The sequence below is a fragment of the Chrysoperla carnea genome, chromosome 5, assembly GCF_905475395.1.
Source record: "Chrysoperla carnea chromosome 5, inChrCarn1.1, whole genome shotgun sequence".
Taxonomy (NCBI): Eukaryota; Metazoa; Arthropoda; class Insecta; order Neuroptera; family Chrysopidae; genus Chrysoperla; species Chrysoperla carnea.
The window spans coordinates 37,598,570-37,613,295 of NC_058341.1; the positions used below are offsets into that span (position 1 = coordinate 37,598,570).

At 28.1% G+C, this 14,726-nt stretch overlaps 1 protein-coding gene across 2 annotated transcripts in view; it reads right to left on the minus strand.

Moving 5' to 3' along the window:
* LOC123300069 (LIM/homeobox protein Lhx5) overlaps positions 1-14,726 on the minus strand; it is a 95,880-nt gene that overhangs the window by 23,337 nt on the left and 57,817 nt on the right. For both annotated transcript variants that reach the window (XM_044882542.1, XM_044882541.1), the window contains exon 4: positions 6,538-6,959. In XM_044882542.1, the coding sequence (XP_044738477.1) occupies positions 6,538-6,959 (422 nt within the window). The remainder of the gene's footprint in view (positions 1-6,537; positions 6,960-14,726) is intronic.

Sequence of the window (14,726 nt, forward strand, 5' to 3'; positions counted from 1 at the left end):
GCAAGTAAGTATGATGATTTGTATATAATATTTAATGACAGATTAACTACATAGTTTGAATAGTCACTGTAATGTAATAATGTTCACAATCAGTGAATGACAGTGATTGCGCAACAAGATAATACCTCGTTTGATGTTGATAACTGACTAAAACCTGGTTTTATTACAAACTCCACAACTCTACTACTATAGCAGCCAGCATCCAGTATCTTTAATAATCATAATAAAATAACATCATATAAAATGTAATACCTATACATTAGGCAATGTACACACATTAACAATATCTTACTCTTACGGCAAAAGACTTCGTACAAATGCAAGTTTCAATCGAAATTAAATATACAAATAGTTTGTGTAAGGAGAAGAGACGATTGAAAATGGCAAGTATTTCTTTTTCAAGGCTTTATTCCCCCAACCGTTTGCTTTCAGCCCCTCGACCTACTCGTTTTCCTTACGCATAACATAATAAAGTTCCTCATATCTTTGTTTTACTTCGAGCTTCCCCATTTCATAAAGGTGTATCATCTGACTTCAGAATTCAGGCAGGTGACACTACCACCCAGTCCGATGAAGGATAGTTTCTTTTTGACTCAACAGTGGCTTGTGAACACCCCAACTTGGAGTTTTACGTCTTTTCTGTTTTTCAAATGCGCCTTGTCTTCCTTGACACATTGATTAATCTATCCAAAAGTTTGCGACGAACGTATCCTGTTTTGTAATAGTTCTCAATTTCTGCATTCGTGAGTAAGAACTTTCGAAATTCAGAAGAAAACTATCTATATCTTAAACACTTAAACTTCTACGCTAATCTTGCTCTTACACATTATCCTTTGTCCCTCCATTATTTACTACACTCGCTATTACACATTAGCAGGGCTAAAATAAATGTGTAGGGTAAAGGAAGAAAGCCGTAGGACTAATAAAAGCAGTGACCTTTCGCTCATGAACAAACAAAGTGAATACGTGTGGCTCGCACCAAATATAATACTACTGCTTGGTTGAATAATTTCTCCTTCAAAATTTCGTTACTTTATTAGGAGATGCATTTTAGACGAATACACAGTGAAAGAAAATTGGAGACAGAAGGTAGCAGCTTTTTCGAGTCTTCTTAGTCACAGTAAAAATAAATCGTATTAAAAATATATGCAAGTATGAACATAGTCTACTTAGCCAGTTGTGATGAAGAGACTAGAGTGTAATATGTTGGTTAAATTTTATTTTAAAATCGGACAACGATTACCGTATTATATTTCAAAAGTGTCATCACCAGTGACAAGTGATATTATTATCGTTGAATTAGTAAACAATAATATTTTCTGATAAATAATTCATGCGAATATTTATATTAAATGAAAATAAAAATTATTTATTTATATATAAATCGATCATTTTAATATTGTTATTGCGTTTTTTTTTTTTAATAATTCATATCCTATATATTTGTGCATTTATTATTTATTGTTATGTAATTTATTATCTTAAGTAGATAGTAAAGACCATAAGCCCATAATGAAGCTAAACTTCTGTGATTCTTTGTGTCTGTCATTTAGAGGATTGATAAACGTAAATTAGTTAATTAAGAATAATTATATTTTAACCGTGAACATAGTCGAATTTATGCCTACTTTTATTTTACTTTCTAGCCAACTTTAGCTTCTTTCTTTAAATGTAAATATTTATTTATTATTTAAGTATTAAATGAAATATTAAATTCACAAAGTTTTAATTATTTAGCCAAATATTTTGTTTATATACCATAACGAATTATTTATGTCCATATAATTTGATACTTTAATGCTGTATATTCATACATGAATAATATAATATAATTAACCTACAACAGAGGCGTATTTGGTATTTTTTTACTAATATAAATAATCAAAAATATAATTAAAAAATAGTTACTATAATAATCAGGAATATTTTATTATTGAGATATTTAATTTCATTAGAAATTCTTTATCTTTTTTATGTGTTTTTTAGTGGATACGCTACTGATTTCAAGAAGTACGGTATAAAAATATTCATTGCATGAGTAAATACCTAGTTAAAATAAATTGATTAGCTAAATATGGCTATTTATCGCTATAGCGACACTTTAACCGATCATAATTTTGTTGATATTTTGGAAATGAAATTTTAAATTTTGTACGGCCAGAGCTTTCCGAGAAAATGACTTATTATGTTTATTCATAAAAAGCAGTTGTGAAGGCATTTTTCAGGAACTAAATTAAAGTTTAAATTTGTATTCTATTTAAAAAATTGATACGTTTTTAGTGAATTTTTTTATCATTTTGTTTCACATAGTTTCTTATATCATAGTTGCTTTCTTTTTTTCTTTTATCAATCATTTTAATTTGTCAATATTACCGTATATAGACAAAAAAATAATAGCTTTTGTATACTAACAAAATAGAAAAAGACAATTAATCACTAGATACATGTATATGAAAATTAGGTTTTAAGATTGTAGAGTTTTTTTTCATAATTTTATTTTTAAATTGTTTACCTCAGACATCTGTTACAGTTTTAATAATAATAAAAATGTTTACTAAAAATATGATTAATTAAAGTCTAACTAATACACTGTTTTGATAGAAAAAAAAAGATTTTTTTAAGCAGAAATTAAAAATAATTTTTACAACATAATTTAAGCAGTTAATTAATCTTGGAAAAAATGAATATAAACGTTTATAACATTTCTGATTAGGGCAAAAAGTAAATTTTACAAGTACAAAAATAGGAATCGATTAATCGTGACAAAAATAGGAATCAAAGCAAAAATTTAATAACGTTTAAAACAAGTAAAATTTACAAAACTTTAAAAAAAACACCGACAAATTCGATTTATGCCTCGTAAGCCGATTTTTGAAAACTTAACTATAAAATGTTCTTAATCAAGTCGGTTCGACCGTTTAAGGGCTACGATGCCACTGAGAAACACACGGACGCACCGATAAACATTTTAAACTTGTAACATTCTTTTTTAAATCAATATCAAAGTGATGGTCAAGGACATCAGATGAGATGAAAAGGATACTTAGAGAGCTATCACTTTTGGGACTAATTTTTTGAAAGATTTTAATTGAAATACACACGTAGCTGCCTAACTTGCAACATCTCTTTTTTTACTTCGGGGGATAAAAAAGTTCCGGGTCTCAGGTGATATAGGCCTACCAAGGCAGGCATGAATGGAGGTCAGGTACACGTGATTCATCTTACTACTGATTTAAAAATACTAGATTTTTAAAAGACTTTTCGATTTTTTGACGCTAGCTTTTAGTCTATTCTCTGGTCAAAATCAATATAGCCCTAACTTTTTATTTATTCACAATTATAAATCATGAAACTCGCGCAATAATAATGCAACCATTTTCAACAGTGTAACTAATAAAATCATAAAAAATAAATAACAATAATTCAATAAATAGCCTTTTAAATAATAGTAAAATAGACTTACAATATGTGTGTCTTTTCCTACACTAAATAGTGTAATAACGGTATAATTTATATTCGAAGAGTCAATAATATGAACATTGACAATTTAATGCCTTTTTGGTATACAACAATAGAGTGAAACATTTTCAGAGGGTTTAACCAACATGTCATGGTTATGTTTTGTTGTACTCTACACCATATAAGTTCAATTGTTCAATTTGAAATCAGCATTTTGTTTTGTATATTAACAAAGTAACAAAGCCTATGTATTTAGGCTTTGTTCATATGCCGCATATGTCATTCTAATTATTATTCAACAAATATTTTATAATACTTGGGTTCAATAAATGTGTCTCTTCTATGTAAGTTGTCATATGTTACATATTTTTAATAATTTATATAAATTAGAAGACAATTTGATTTTGTAATTTATTTTATTTCTAAATGGAAAACTTGTTGAAAAATCATTTATAACCCCACCTTCATTAAAAGTTTTAAATAGATACTTTTTGATTTTCCAATATTACTTGTAAAACATATAGTTTTTTCATCGACTTTCAATACTTAATTATATCTTACGGCCATTGCATACGATTGAGCTTAAGATGAAAATCAACTGAACTTTCCAAGATGAAAGTACAGTGGACCTTGGACAGAGAATATTTAACACAATTGTTTATGAATTCTAATTCATCTATGGTTTTCTATTGCCACATTTTTCCTTTCATGCTTTTGAGATTGAAATTAACGATTACCTAGGAAACTAAAACTTTTTCAATCGATTCAGGTTTCCATAAATTTTAAGAAAATGCAAAAAACTTTTTATGACTATCAATTTGTATTTTTTGTCAAAATTTTATGTTTTATCGAAAAAAAAAACTCACAAAAATTGAGTTGTGAAAGTTTTATGTTTTTTTAGAATACATATCCTAATCAAACCAAACTCTCATATTGGGTTCTAAATCAGAAGTATGTCATTTTTAAACTTATACTACAATTAATTCATACAGTAAAAACTAAAAGCAGTTATAAAATAAAATTCTTCAAAGAATCAAACAAATATTTGACTTTTAAAATTATTACCTTAAATTTTCAGAAAAATACTTTGCAAATAACAAAAGTAAGCGCTACATTTATATTGAACCAAGATATGAAAATAATACAGTTCCCACCGGGTGTCCCACGACACCTATCGATCGAGCTTCCACCTTTAAGAGCTCTTACTAATCCTAATTCGATTGCATAAAATTTTAACATTTTTTGAATTCTATTGTAAAACTATTCATTCCTGGCTGTGTAACTTTACAATAATTCAACTGTATGCAATTGAATTTCATTTATCGGCTGAGGTCACAACGAATGAAGTTCATTTATTAAAAGCCTTACATTTCTAACATTAACAGACTAGTTTCCAGCAGGATAATATCGACTGTAATATATCATAATTAGACAAATTAGGTCGGAAATTTATTTTCACCATAAAAATGGAACTTTTCAATACATGATTTCTTTTTAATTTATAAATATCATCTTTTTATTACAAACACTAAATATACAAAAAGAATAGATACATAGATAAATCATCATCGTCAGCTTCGTGCTAAGTTACCGACTGAGAATTTAAAAACACGATAACATATTGTTTAGTAGAATAATAACACGCGTGACATTTGCCACCTTTTTACAATAAACAACAAAATGATTAGCCCAGCCAGCTTAGCACCAGAGTATACACACAAATACACATGAACGTGTGGTGCGTGCACTAGAGTACAAACTATACGGCGACGATGGGGTATTAAGCATAAATATTATATCTTTAGGTACCATATAATACTATTATGATAAATACAGTGCGCACATCATCATAGCGTAGATATCCTGGTGTGTAATACAAAGAAGTACATAACACGATTTGGCCCCTAGTGAACTGCAGGAGGGCTTTAAGTCTTTCTCTCTAAAAAAAATAACAACAACAAAACAATACAATTTGTACGAACAAAAACGAATAGAGAAAACAACGCCTACATTTCTGAAGAAGACACTTATTGTTGTTAATAATTTTATAGAGAAAATGAAAATTCATAGCATAAGGAAAATGTCTGCAGAATACAGAAGCTTCTCGATATTCTCAATAGGTTTGACTATGAGTCTATATTCAAAGATATTCTTATTTTCTTGATGTATCCAAACACAGCAGACGCTTAAGACGCAGGAAAGAAAGCGTAACTTCAACAGTACGTCGTTTTGATTATGTGTTATTAATTAGTCTATATCATTTTTATTTTTTCACAAAAGAGCTAAAAAATCCTTTTCTAAACAAACGTTAGCGCCAATATACTTCATCAGTAAGTCTTCATTTGTCGAAGATATTGTCTTTTTTAATACTATTTATAGTGAATATCTTAAAAAAACGTATCGTTTGCAAGACAGCAAAGTTGAAATTTAGATTAATTACTCCGGAAAACGTATACAGGCTGTCTTTTCTAAGTTGACATATGCTTGAAACTCTTAATCCATAAAAAAAATTCAAGCAAAAAATTTTGGGTATATAGACGCCCAGCGCTTAAAATTAAAAAGTTGTTTTTCATTAAAAAGGGTAACATAATTTAAGCAAAAACGGATGCAAAAGTTTTACCCAAAATTGTTTTTTCGTATCAAAATTATTAGGTATTATGAATAATTGTTTCTGCAGAATCTAGGCACTATTTGAAAAAAAATTCTCAATAAAAGTGGGTTTGTTTTTCTATAAAGACCAAGTTTGTTATTAATTTCTGTCTAAATTATTCGGTTTACCAAAAATTTTATTTTTGCATTTCATATTTGCGTTTATATAAACAACAATTTTCTAGTTTAATGTGTTCGTCTATTGTTTGTCAGTTAACAATCAGAGTGAGTTTTTAAACTTTTCGTTTGAAGCATTTTCCTCGATTAAGCTTATTTTTCAAGTTTCACCAATATATCAAGTTAAAAAAGGCATCCAGTACATCGTAGAACCGGCAATTTTTAAGACCAAATATGGTTCCACCAAAAATTTAATTTAATTTAATGCAATTTGTTAATAAATAAAATGTACATCATATATCCTTTGCCTACCTGTATCACTCTCATCGGCAAACCAGTCTCTTTTGCTAATTGTTCACGTATATGTCTCGTTGGTTTTGGTGTTTGTGAAAAGGCTGTTTTTAATATTTCTAATTGTTTCGCTTTAATTGTCGTACGTGGTCCCCTTCGTTTACTACCACTATTACTATCATCTGGACTTTTATTTTCCGCTTGTGAGTCACGTGTTTCTGGGTCACCATCTAATGAATTTTGATCTTCTGAATCATCATGACCTGTTTTACTATCCTGATTCATTGAATTTGATAATTCACTATGTGATAAACTATTATTATTTGTTTCTGAATTAGGACCACCTAACGAACCGCCATGAAGACCGTGATGTTTTAATATTGTTGATGTCGTTGATGCATCATCGTCATCTTCATCTTCTGATGCGGAACCGAGTAATGAATCTGTAACAAATAAAAGAAAATATGTTAGTTTTAAGTAATAAATAGTTTTTATATTGATGCTTAAGAATATTCAGGAGAAACTTTGCAATCAGGTGATTTTCTAACAATTTTCGCAAACATTACATTTCATTATTTCGTTTAGTTTAGGCTTATGTCAAAATATGCTAAGTAGCTATATAAGTGTATATTTTTAAAGCTCATTGATCAAACATACCGTCTCTTGAAATACAAAACAGAACCTGCAAGTCTCATAGTCGATTTAACGCATTTTTAACAAAAATGTTGTCTTACGTCAGCACACACAAAACATTTTGCTTTAGTCAAGTTGCTTAACAACTTTCAGCTGTATATACAACATTTTGTATGATCAGTGTGCGATGATATTGACCAAAACCTTTCTTGGGTGTTTCATCTATTGGACAGTTTTTTAGTCAATAGAAGTGAAAAGAAGTAACTTATGAAATTTATGGTGGGAGCGCAAATAAATACATTTGAATAGTAAGATGTAATGTTATATATAATTTATATGCGATTCCACCAATTATTTTATGAGTTTTAATTTTTTGGTACGGGACCCTCAAAATCATTCGGTAGTGAAAAAATTGTGAATCTAAACCATCTTTTGAACATACATACAAAATTTCATCAAAATCGACCGTCCGTTTAGGAGGAGTTCAATTACAAACACACGCGATAGCGGTGACGGTGATGATAACGCGAGTTCTATGATTTTTGTTCACCCAAACAGTTCTCAATGTGCCAAAAGAAGTTTTCACTTCAAAAACTGTATCGAAAATTGAAAAAAAACGTCTGCTGTCGTCTTAAATCATAATTTTTAATTCTTAACCCTGAATAAATGGTCTGTCGCGAAATACGAGAGTAATTCCATAAGAATAATAGTTTTATTCAAAAGAAAATGCGTCCCACAATTTTATTAATGATTGACAAAGGTCCTAAATTGATTACCCATACTAGTTCTACTGAAAAATATATAATAGTGAACAATAAAAACCGTTTGGTTAAAAATACCTTAATTTTATTTTATTTTTTCTATAAATTCGAAACACTTGTTGTATCCATCAAAAAATAATATTTCTTAATCACATAATAACTGTAGATAGGTTATGAGAAAGTAATATAATTATTTTGTAAAGAAACGATAATTAATAACATGATCCTTTCCAGTGTCAAGTAACAGGTACTCATGTAAGATTTTTTTTTTTTGTTTTTATTAAAAAACTATATATGTATAATAGTTTTTCGATCTAGGTATTATTTATTAATATTTTATGTAAATTGATCGCATAATTAAAACGACTTTTTTTGTGATGTTATTATAAAAATGTATACTCAGTTTTTTTTTTTTTTAAATAAATATTGAAAACAAACAAAAAATTGATATGACTGCTACACTACCTCTTTATACCGTCTACATTTTCATTTAATTTTTTGCAGTTTGTATTGAAAAAAAGATAATTAAATTTTCAAATACAATGACAAACATTCATATATTTTTAGCTGACAATAAATAGGTACTGTGCGTTTAATTTTAAGTTGATCCGACCAATGGTATATTTTATAATAAGAAAAAAATCGTAACGCAGGAGCTGCGTTAGGTAAGTGAATTCCCCCAATTTTTCTTAAAATCCAAGAATTTTTATTTCGAAAATTAAGCGTCTAAAGAAAGAATCACAAGAATACTTTTGATCTTAAAACTGATAGAAAAATACAAAAATATTTTTTAATTTGAAACAATTCAAAATTTTGTACTTTTTACATCCCCACTCCTTGTTTATCTGTCGATTTTTGTCATTAACGAACTTGATCTTTCAAATAGCAAAACACATAAAGGTATAAATACATATATAAGTTTTTACGGGTCTAGACAAATTTATTTGCACTACTGCTAAATTAATGAAGATCCGTTTTTGGTTAGCCTTCTTAAATAAATTAATTTTAAGTAAAACAAGTGAAAACAAACAATTAACTGAGTTAATTGTTGAAATATCATGTATAGACAGTTTTGATGACGCAATTGTTTGTTTTTTGACGTCACGTAAATAAAGAAAGATTTCCACTCTTAAATAGCCACATACACATAACTGATATTCCCGTATTAATAGATAGTACAAAATTTTCACCTAGTTAGCGCCCTCGTGGGTAAACAGTGATGTTTACAAGAAAATGTTTCAAACAAAAGTTGTTTATTTTTTTATAAGGAACATTTTTTACTTTTAAACATGTCTCTAACGGTTTCTATCTCTAACGGTTTACAGGATGGGTCCTACGGACCCAAGACCCAATTAACCTCTGTTGCTCATTTACGAACTCGACCTCAGTCATTTCATATACATGGTATAAAAAGGATGACATTTACAGAAATTTAAAACTGGGTGCAAATAATTCAAAAAAATGTACCTTTAATATTGATTTTTTTTTCAATATATTCAAACGCTTCTATCATCGCTTTTTCGAAATAAATTTCAGAATATTTATAAAACTCAATATTTATTGTTTTTATTTTGTTAAGTTCAAGTTGTTGATATGTTAAGCAGTATGGTAGGTCCAATATGTTGATAAGCAAAGAGGGAACTTGATGATTGACTGTATTCACTAAAAACTTAATCAACAAATCTATAAATATTATTTATCAGCATGCTGTCTAATAGAATATTTATAAGGAATCAAACACAAAAAAACCTTCGTCCGTACTAATCTTTCGTCAATCAATACCAAAACTTTAATGAATAATTCTTTAGTTTAAAAACTTTTTCACAATTATTTATTCAAATCAATATTGCTTCATATAGAATGATAAGTTTAGGGTTGCCCAACTTTATGGTAACAAAATCATGGTAAATTTTCTATTGAGACTAAAGTTTTAACTTTCATAAATTTTGCAATACCTCAAATTTAAGATAACTTAACAATAAAATTTCTTGAAATTGTGGTAAAATTGATTTTCTATTTTAGTTTTATCTTTGGACTATATTTACTTGAGCTCTTGGTATTCGCATTATCAAACACTCAGCTGCAATTTCATATCTTATAGATTAGTTTTAGCAAAACCAAATTTTTTCTCGCAAAAATTCTAGAAATTATTTATTTTTTATTTTGTGGGAAGGCATACCAAAATGATTATTTTAAATTATTAAAATAATAATGGCACGATATTATCAACGGCAAAACTGTCTGGCATTTATTATTTATCTTGCTAAAAGGGCAAATAAATAATAATCTAATAATTTGAACAATTGTCTTAAAATGGTAATTTTCGAATTTTTTTTCGGAAATGGGCACTAGTAATCGCAGTTTAACTGCTCTCAAGTGCAAGACTTGTAAAGTTTAATCCTATCTTATAAAAATAAGAAAAGAAATATCCCAAATCCAGCAGTCTTGAAAACAACTTTTTTGTGACGTAACTAACTCTTATATTATTTACAATTTTCATTATGAAAGAACGTGCTAATTTTGTATTTTCTTCAATTTTTCAGTTGTAAATTGACTGAAAATATATATTTTACTTTTCAATTTGTATTTTAGCACTTAATAATTTTAAATAAAACTTGAATATTATTGTTCTAGATAATTGATTAAAAATTGATTAATTTTATAAAATCAATCATTTCTATTTATATGTCCAAAAAACTGACCTTATATTTAAAAATAAAAAATATTGTGTATCTAAAAAAAATTAGTGATAATGATAAAAAGTTATGATTAAAAACTAATACGAGTGTGGGAACACAATAATATTTACTATGTTCTGATCTGTTGTACCTATACGCGTAGAGCCAAGCATTAACATAGACTGTGTATTACTAGTTTAAAAGAAGTCTATTTAAAAACAGTATGTGGTCTAGTAACACTATAAACACTTGTAAGATTTGATCTCTGAAGTTTTTTTAGATTCTTTTTTTTTTTTTTTTAAACCAGATCCTACAATATATGTAACAATTTTTAAATAATGTGTTCTGAATATATCGACAGGTACTCATTGCTTTTTGTTTTAAATATTGTAGTTCTTTGCTCACAATTATACCTATTGTGTTGACTGTAAAGTGATTTCTAGGTAAAAAATTAGGGTCTTCTCAGAAAGTCGTCATATATTGGTCAGGAGTTGTGAATTACCTACTACCAATTTTCCACATTTAAATTTTCCCACATTTAAGTTCAATATAAACTACTAATATTAACTAAATTCCTCATGAAATATATAGCTGAAAATTGAAGGATCTGTTTAAATCGTATAAAGCGTTGTAAAGCTATATTGCTTATTTCTTTCCAAGTTTTCCCCCATATTTTCTTACTATTTTAAGCAATTAAATTAAAAGTACTGCGTTAAAAATGAAACAAAGATTGCGGTCATGGGACTCCCTTTAGGAACGAAGTTCCTTAACATCCAAAACTAGTTATGCATATGCATATGCCTAGTCACAAAACTAATTTTGGATGTATTTAGTACAAAAATGCAAAATTCGCGTTTTATCATAAATAAAAATAATATAGAGTAGGTGAGCAAATCGTGGTTGCCATGGATAGGACACACACACTTACAAAGCATATTTCACACTGTTACGTGATGAATTCGGCCAGTTAACTCATCATGGCATGTCGTATTAAGGGACTTCGTTCCAAAAATCATGTTTTCCCTGAATCGTTCATGCTTCATTATATCTCGTAAAATCTTGAAGCACGCAATTAAAAATATTCAGAGAATTTCTCAGTACTTTAACTCAGTACGTATTAGTTATATGAGTGTAATAGATTTTACTATTCTCAGGATCTCCCAATTATTATCACTTTGCTACATAACCAAAAAGATGACAATTGTCGAAACGTTGGTCAAATTTTCAGATTAACAATTTCTTACTTTAATTAAACGAACTCATATATCAATAAAACGTAATTTGAATCAATCGATGGCAGACAGATAGACGCTTCAAAATTAATTTTTTTGGTAAAAAATTGTTAAAATACGACCAAATATCAGCTTTTAGTAATCTACTAAGGTGGTATTTTGTAAAATAATCCAAGTAGGCTGGCCTTTTTCCATAAATTGTTTAATCCCAAGATAAAATACAATCATTAAAACCACCTTAAAAGAAGATAATCATTTGAAACCGCCCTTTTTTACGGCCTCTGGTCCTTCCACACAGAAGACCACAATAATGTGATAACAGATTTTTATCAAATTATATAATAAATAGAATGAAAGCTACTCGTTGGGTAATAACTATTTACTGTTGTTTCAAGTCAAGACAACATGACTTGAGAATTTACTAAGGCATAAAAAACATGCTTCTTTTTTTCACCAATCATCATTTTGTTAAAACCACCAATAAAAAAAAATTGAAAGACGAATGAACAAGCATCTCATCCACAGTAAAATCAGACAGTGTTTTGTTCAGCGATCGGCGTAGATCGTGAATTACAAGAATAAAACAAAACCTGATAGGTATTTTAAAAAGGTTAGTTTCTTTTTGAATTTTTTTACTGTAGCCTTAAGACAATGATTTTCAGAATTTTTTTAATAGATCACTTGTCAAAAATAAAAAACCAACAGAATTTGATTTTTTTTAAACAAATTTTATGCAGTTTTATCAATGAATGAGTAAAGTTTTATATTAATATTTTTAGGGAGTAGGTAATATAAACTATTGGAGAAAGAATCTTTGCTAATGTTTATCCTTTTTTTTGCTATATTCAACAAGCTGGTTCATTAGACACTGTTCTGCCCGAATCGGTAGTAAATAATTAAAATATATATTTATTATTCTTCTAATGTAAGCTTCTATAAGGACTAACTAATATTGTCGTTTACGAAAAAATATAGCGTATATTATTTTATAAATGAGGACAATACTGAAGGATAATACTTTTCTTCCAGGGCTAGCTGGGTTTTGCAAACAACGAATTATTAATAGAATCAGTGCATATACGAAATAAAGTTGGTATTTGTTAGGAAGTTATGCTGTAAAGTCATACGTTAAGGTAGAAAACTTCACGTTAAAGTAAAAAAAAAATCATATCGAAGTTCTTATAATGTTCAAGAAAGAACAATGGCAACGAGTGAAGACTAGCTTAAGGTATTTCGATACCAAAAAAATTAAAATGATAAAAAAATGAAATTTTATTTTTCAACTAATCGTCCTTTTATGTAAAACGGTTTATATGTGAACGGTTTATGTACATTAACTATCAAAGTCAGTGTTCTTGCCAAACAAGGGCACATTTCTCATAAACCGTACAGAGATTAGATATGAATTTTTTACAAAAGATCTATACGCGAGTGATTAATTGATAAATAAAATTTTAAGTTTTTGTTACCATTTTCATTTCAAGTTTTTAAGGTACTTCGATATCGTAAATTGAAAATGATACCAAAGATTTGAAATTTAATTTATCAATTAATCATCCTTTTAAACGTCTTTTGTGAAAAATTTATATTGTTGTTCTATACGGTTTAGGAGAAATTAAGTATCAAAGTCAGTGTTTTTACCAAACAAAATTTTACATGTAAAAAGGGTTGTTTTTAATAATTAATTTCTCGTAAACCATTCAGAAAATCAACTTGAAGTTTATATAGAATGTGTATCAAATACTCATTAATTGACACATAAAATTTCCATTTTTTGGCAACATTTTCGTTTTAGTATCGAAACACTTTAAAGGAAACCAGAAAGTTTAAATATCAAATACAAACAATAATCTATTTTCTTTTGACTGACATAGGATAAAACATTTTAACTATGTCTCCTCATTTGCAGAATTTGGATTTAAACTTTGGAAATAATTTTATTTGTGTATACAGGCTATAAAAATTCTAAGAATAATGCTCTTTAACTTTGATATTCAAACTGTCGACAAGTGTCTAACTAATTTTTTACAAGAAAAAACTATGTATATCACTTTAAAAAAAAACATAGTTATGCAAATTAGTTGTGTAACGTTATTTTTAGATTATGTTATAAATTTTGATTTAAACAACTAAAAACAACAACAACATGAATATTTCACTTGTCTATTATAAAAAATTTATCCACCCATATGTCTGTTAATTCAGATATGAATGAAGTTGATTTTTTTGATATATTTTTACCTACGGGCCACAGGCATTTAAACCAGAGAAAAGATTGTTATATGTCATCTGTCAAACGTCTCATCAGCAAACCACCGCAATCACATAATTCACAATTATTTTTGAAATATATACAAAAAAATACTAAGAAAAAAGTGAAATTGAAATATTTATGTGGGTTTTCTTTTAGTAACCACTTTCAGTCCATCGTTTTGATTTATAGTAAGATCGTGTCTGTTACTTCGCTAACATTCAATATTTCTAGAATACCTGCCTGAGAAGACTTTGTACCTAAAATCATTTGTCTTTTAATCCAGTTAGTAGTGTTAACTTTTAAATTAAACGAAACTCGCAAATGAGTATAGTTCCAAAATATGTATATCTGTCATTTTGAATTTTCTAAACTATAAAAAAATGAAAAAGCTGTTTATGTGGGTGGGACCCTCATATGAGTGGGAACCAAATGGTCTACACATTCAACGTCCCCAAGGATGAAAATATGCAATAGATACATGGGATAGCTATGGAAAAATATTTTTTTATTGTTAAACAAACTCATAAAATCAATTTTGTTAAATATTTGTTTTATAGAAAAAATAAATTATTGCTTAAGTGATATTCTACCTAACTAATTATAAAAATTGCATTTTTTTAATATTAATGATGCTGGTTGCAAATTCGAGATC